The sequence below is a fragment of the Triticum dicoccoides genome, chromosome 6B, assembly GCF_002162155.2.
Source record: "Triticum dicoccoides isolate Atlit2015 ecotype Zavitan chromosome 6B, WEW_v2.0, whole genome shotgun sequence".
Classification (NCBI taxonomy): Eukaryota; Viridiplantae; Streptophyta; class Magnoliopsida; order Poales; family Poaceae; genus Triticum; species Triticum dicoccoides.
The window spans coordinates 171,641,079-171,647,252 of record NC_041391.1 but is presented as its reverse complement, the minus strand read 5'-3'; the positions used below and the strand labels follow the sequence as shown (position 1 = coordinate 171,647,252).

Sequence of the window (6,174 nt, the reverse complement as noted above, 5' to 3'; positions counted from 1 at the left end):
TTCACCACACATGTTTAACCTGGTGATATGTGTGATGTGCATGCTGCATGCCACTATGGTAGGTAGAGCAAGGATGGGCGTGCCTGGCTAGCTTTTTAGTCGAGAGGGGGGCCGGGCACTGCACTGCACCTTGCTAGCTTTCGCCTGCGCCACGCCCTTCTTATTCCGGCTGGCTGCGGCAACAGTAGCCTGCAGAAGGCAACGCCTCACCCTCGGCCTCACCCCTCCTCCGTCACATCGTCCTCTCTGACGCCTTTTCCTGCAACCGGATCGCTTCTCCTGTCCTCCTAGCTCCCCCCTCGTCGTATTCACCCCACTAACAGTACCACCACCGTCTCCTGCCTGCCATATCACACGCAGTCTGCGCAGAAGCTGAGCTAGCAGTATCTCATCAGTGGTAGCCTCGAGCCCACGTATCCACCTCGAGACAGAGAGAGAGAGAAGGGGAGACGAAAGAGAAAGAGACCAGAGAGAGAGTGTGAACATGATGCTCTGTGATCTCTCTTCTGACCACCACGAGGCCACCGGATCCAGCTCCCACGGTGGTGACCTCGGCTTCAGCAGCCATGTCCTGCTCAGCCCTCTCTTCGCGCCGGCGGCGACGTCGATGCTGCTGCCGAGGCCGGCAGCGCCGCCGCTGGAGGAGCCCGCCAGGGCCAAGAGGAAGAGGAGCCAGCCCGGAAACCCAGGTATGAAAAGTTACCCTAGACCTAGATCATCAGCTGCTAGGTCCCTGAAATCTGAAGCTGTACGTGTTGATTTCTCTCATCAAGCAAGCTGGTTAGGGAATTAATTTCTTCTTGTGGTTTCTCTCTCTGTTGGAACGCTCGTACGGCAGACCCTGGCGCGGAGGTGATCGCGCTGTCGCCGCGGACGCTGGTGGCGACGAACCGCTTCGTGTGCGAGATCTGCAACAAGGGCTTCCAGCGGGACCAGAACCTGCAGCTGCACCGCCGCGGCCACAACCTGCCGTGGAAGCTCCGGCAGCGCACCGTGCTGCTGCCCAGGCCCGGCGGCGACGGCTCCGGCGCGCCGCGCAAGCGCGTCTACGTCTGCCCCGAGCCCACCTGCGTCCACCACGACCCGGCCAGGGCGCTGGGCGACCTCACGGGGATCAAGAAGCACTTCTCCCGGAAGCACGGCGAGAAGCGGTGGAAGTGCGACCGCTGTGCCAAGCGCTACGCCGTGCACTCGGACTGGAAGGCGCACGTCAAGAACTGCGGCACCCGCGAGTACCGCTGTGACTGCGGCATCCTCTTCTCCAGGTACGTACACGTACGCATGTATCCCAAGCTGCTGGATTCTCTCGGCACAGCTGCCCTTTGCATCTCTGTTCGTTCGTTCGTTAGGATCTCTGAACTTTTATCTGAATTCTCATGGTACGTGCCTGGCCGGCACCGACAGTACGATAGTCGGTGATTTCACCAGGATAGATGTTACAAAGGGATTCCTGCGCGCATGTCGTAGACACATACATTTGGAATTAATTCAAAGTTTTTTCATAGTCAATTAATTCATCGATCGCTGCATGTCACGTAGACGTAGGGCTTCCCTTTTCACTTGATGTGTTCATAGTCATACACTCATACTAGTACATGATTACATGCTCAACATGCAATTTTCGAATTCCCATTACCCTTGAAAGAATATTTCCTGGTCAAAAACTTCACCATCGATCCTGCAGCAAGCACTTAATTTTGGCTGTGCAAGAACGAGGCCCTGTCCAAAGCTTGCCTATATATGGTATCTAACCAAGAGGCATTGATGAAACACTTGGCATTTGTAGGTAGCCTGCCCCTGCAGTATGATCGTTTTCATACTTCCATTTCTTGGCACACACTCCCTGCATTAGCAAGGGGGGTTAAAGGTGCAGATTCAAGCAAGCACTGTACGTAAATGGTACATGCATGGTGGGGACCTGTTAGAAAAACTGTCGAAGATGCACAATACTGTATGAACACACAAACCTGCAGCTGGCTGCAGGAATCATCATGGAATTTACATCTCCAGCTATCACCTGCATGCGGATCCTTGACTTCAATCATAACTCTCCCTCTCTCACATGGCATGAACTTTTCTTCAACAAAGTTGAATACACGGTTCAAAAAAATAATTGAATACATTATTTTTCATGCATGCATATATACGAGTGGTAGCCAACAAATTGAGCTACTTGGCTGATTATTTCATGTCATCCCATATGTGTTAACGTGTGGCTCGTGCATGCATGCAGGAAGGACAGCCTGCTGACCCACAGGGCCTTCTGCGACGCCCTAGCCGAAGAGAGTGCAAGGCTCATCGCAGCTGCGAACAACAACAGCGCCGCCACCACCTGCAACAACAACAACAGCGGCGGCAGCAGCAGCGACATCAACAATATGCTCATGCCAAGCAACAGCTCGCCACTCTTTCTCCCTTTCGCAAGCCCTCCTCACGCTCAAAACCCTAACCCCCTCATGTTTCTCTCCCAAGAACCTCAACACCACCAGGTGCTCCCCCCGTTCCAGCCCCTGACATACCTTGATGACCTCCCTATGACTACCGGTAGCGGTTCAGCCGTCAGCGCCGACACTGTCAGCTTCCGGCTCACTCCAGAAGGCTCGGTGACTATGCACGCCGGTGGCCGCCACCTCACCAGGGACTTTCTAGGCGTCGACAACTCCGGGGAGGTCGAGGAGCTGCAGATGTCGGTGCCACTGTGCGCCACCCCGTACCAGGGACGCTCCGTCGGCTCTGCCACCGCCTGCTGCGCCACCGACCTGACCAGGCAGTACCTCGGCCGGCTGCCGCCGGTGAACGAGCCGTGGAGCCACAACTTCTAGGGACTCACCAGCAACTCATCAACAAGATGACCACCGAAGACTTGACAGACAAAAACTAGCTTTGTGTGCGCTCGTTACCTTAGCTCTTGTCCATGATTGTTTTTCCAAGAACACAAGTTATGTGCGTCTTTTGCATTGAGAATGGAAATGGAACATGCAAAGTACTGTTACGGCAGATCACATGTGATCGCCTAGGTTCCGCCGGCTTCTGACAACAAAAAGCAGGCGAATCGAAGGGTGTGGTAATTGACACCTCTCCAGCTTATCTATCGTCCACAGCCTGTTCTTTTGGGCTAGCCACACGAACACCTTCTTGATGTCCATGGTTGTCTTCATATGCTTGAATTTATGTTAATTAGATGCTTAATTTCCGTGTCACACATTAGAGCATCTACAGCCAGACTTGCAAATCCGGACCCTCAAACACCAGACGCGTCCGTGAACAGTGACCGGACCCTCGTCAAATCGCGTCGTCTACATCCGTGTCTCATATCCGAACCCCTATATCCATACTATAGCATGCAACATTAAGCAAACTGCATAGATCATCTCCGGACATAGAAATTGCACAATAGTTCTTCAAAAGATCCATCAAAGTTCACACAAACGAGGGACAACTAAATACTACATCTAAAACTTGAAATTAAAATCAACTTCGCAACTTCCGGGCCGGCCCTTTCCCCTTCTGGTCGCCGGCGTAGCTGTACCAGTCGTCAGCTGGTGGTGGATCGCCTGATTCGTCGTCGGAGGAGTCGATGATGACGAGGCCCTTCAGGCGCTGGACGGCCCGGTCCTGCTGGCGCCTGAGCTTGGCCAGCCGAGCCGCCTCCTTCGCCTTCTCCAACGCCTCCAACTCGGACTGCTCAATGGCAAGCCGAAGAGCCTTGGCGTTCTTCCGGCAGAGCCGCTGAGCGTCCGTATCCGCCGTCGTAAGCAACCGGCGGTAGACACACGCGAGGAGCCGCTCGTCCTCATCGGGCTCCTCCGGTAACTCACACCGGCGGCGGACAGAGCTCTCCATAGCCTCTGTCTCCTTACCTACTGCCACTCGCGGCGGGCGGTGTGTCCGGGCCGACGGGGCGGGCACAAGCACCCACTGCTGCCCATGAGGGGGAGCAGCAGCCGGCGGGGCGAGGGGACGGCGTGGAGAAGCAGCAGTCGATGGGGCGATGGGACGGCGTGCAGGAGGCGCCGATTGCGCTGGCCACCTGTTAGAGCTGCCCATAGGACGGGAGGAGCCAGCGCCGGCGTCCGAGATGCGCCGACGGGGAAGCGCCGGCGGCTGCGGCGAGGATGCAGATCCAGAGCTGCCCACGGTGCCCATCTTGGACCGCTCCAAGGCGATGCGGAGGGCAAGCTCGTACTCGGGATCCACCTCATCGTCGAAGCGACTGCCAGAGCTCGACATTGCGCCGGATTCGATCGAAATCGGTGAGGGGAGAGGAGAGGACGGAGCAAGAGAGGAGAGTGAGTGAGCTAGGGTTTCGGACCGACGATGTCGATGGGGTCTTTTGTGGGACATCTGTGGGGTCGGTGATGGGTCGAGCTGATCAGACGTGCACCCCGATATCCGCCCCATATTTGTGCTGGAATGGGGGGTGCCGGTCAGTCCAGGCATTTGAGATTCGTTTGAGGCGTCAGTAGGTCGAAAAAACCTGACCGAGGAGTGACTGGGCAGCCCGCCCGGAAATATGAGGCGGATTTAAGAGGTCCGGCTAGATGCTCTTAGGTTACGTGGATCCTATCTGGACTATGCGTTGATCGATCCAACTAGTTTACATGCTTTTTTTTTCCATGAGAGATGCCTGGCCAAATGTCGATGCATGACACCTTCATGTATGATCCGTACGTTGTGCTAATTTCTTCATGTTGGATGCACGTACTAGCTAGCTACGTTTAGCACTTTGAGGTTTTTATCCTACATGGATGGCAGCATAATCTTTGGATCGGTATATCATCTCTTTCGATATAAGCATAGGATTGGTCCTATATAATTTTACCGTTGTCGATATGTCAGTTTTTCATCATTTCTGTTGTCAGACTGTTGGTAGTATTTCATTGTGTGTATCTTATCTATTCAGAGGCCTAGTGCTGATCATCATTCTTTGTATCTACTTGATGCTACATTATAAAGTAATAAACATATCCTTTTATCGAAAAGTGAAAAATATTTTTTTTTAGAAAAGGAGGATGTGCCCCCGGCCTCTGCATCTGGACGATGCATGCAGCCATATTATTAATTATTCACAAAGGCCATACAAGGTGATACATCAATAAGCCTGAAGTAATTATCTTGGCAACGCTGTTGCTACTCCTATCCCCTTGATGAAGGCATGCCGAATGTCCGGGCCTAATACCAAATAGACATCGCAACAAAGCCTAACATCTAAAGCCGGGTGTCCCATCCAAGCTACTACCTGGATTGGGTCCCACACCAGTCTGACACACTCCAAGTGAGCGCCGCACGCTGCATGGGTCGTCACCTCCATCTTCCCTCGGTCCATCCTCAGAGCAAAATTGATGCACCGACCTTGCCAGGCCTCTCCGCCATCAACGCCAGACAGCTTCCTCCTCCTGCACGAGTCCATCTCCAATACGCACCCATCACCGTACCTCCGCGGCGCCATGCCGCCGGGATCCGCCGTCGGCCTTGCGGTAGATGTAACACCGCTCCTCCTCTTGCCCCCTCCAGCCAGCACATGCTCCAAAACGATACCCCAGGAGGGACAACGGCATCGAAGGTGCCATCATCGTCCGATTCGGTAGACCTAGATCTAGGGTTTCCCCCGGAGCATCACGAGTGGGGCGTCATGACCTACAACAACTATGCCTCGAGAAGGGAATGACGTCATAGATGCCGCCATTGTCCGCCATGACCGTGGCGCGATTTTCACCCAAAATCACAGCCCCCCAATCTCGCAGCTGACTGAAACCGAAAGAAGCTTCACCGTGAAGACCAAAGCCGTCGTCGGCATGCCGACAGGGAGCCTCCAGCCGCCCCTCACCGGTCCTCCACGTGTCATCGATTGCTACGCCGGGCGGATTTGGATGGGACGCCAGATCCGCGGCTTCCGTCGCCCATCTCCAAGCATAGACTCCACCGAGGGGAAGAGCACCATGCCGGCCATGGATCCGGCCGCCGCCCTACCTGCTGCTCGCGGATCCAACACTGGAGTCGCCCCTGTCGCCTCCGGGTGATCCCACAGCCCCCGTCGTGTCCGGCCCTCCACACGCATGACAAGGCACCGCAGCACCGCCGCCGGACCTGCCTGCGCGCCGCCGCTCCCCAGATGAACGCGCCGCCGCCGCCCGAGGACGCCCGCCCGCGCCGAGCCCTCGCGCGAGGAGGAGA

General features: G+C 55.3%; 1 protein-coding gene across 1 annotated transcript; it reads left to right on the top strand.

Annotated features, from left to right (window-relative positions):
- Positions 1-208: 208 nt before the first annotated feature.
- Positions 209-3,118, top strand: LOC119321736 (protein EARLY HEADING DATE 2-like). Its single transcript, XM_037595294.1, has 3 exons — positions 209-689; positions 839-1,265; positions 2,234-3,118. Exons 1-3 carry the CDS (start codon positions 485-487, stop codon positions 2,820-2,822), a joined length of 1,221 nt encoding a protein of 406 aa, XP_037451191.1. The 5' UTR covers positions 209-484; the 3' UTR covers positions 2,823-3,118.
- Positions 3,119-6,174: the final 3,056 nt, after the last annotated feature.

Bases quoted from the DNA above. Each gene is read 5' to 3' on its own strand.
- LOC119321736 (XM_037595294.1), top strand. From the start codon at position 485: ATGATGCTCTGTGATCTCTCTTCTGACCACCACGAGGCCACCGGATCC. The intron at 690-838 runs GTATGAAAAGTT...CTCGTACGGCAG, and splicing joins GAGCCAGCCCGGAAACCCAG to ACCCTGGCGCGGAGGTGATC. The intron at 1,266-2,233 runs GTACGTACACGT...GCATGCATGCAG, and splicing joins TGCGGCATCCTCTTCTCCAG to GAAGGACAGCCTGCTGACCC.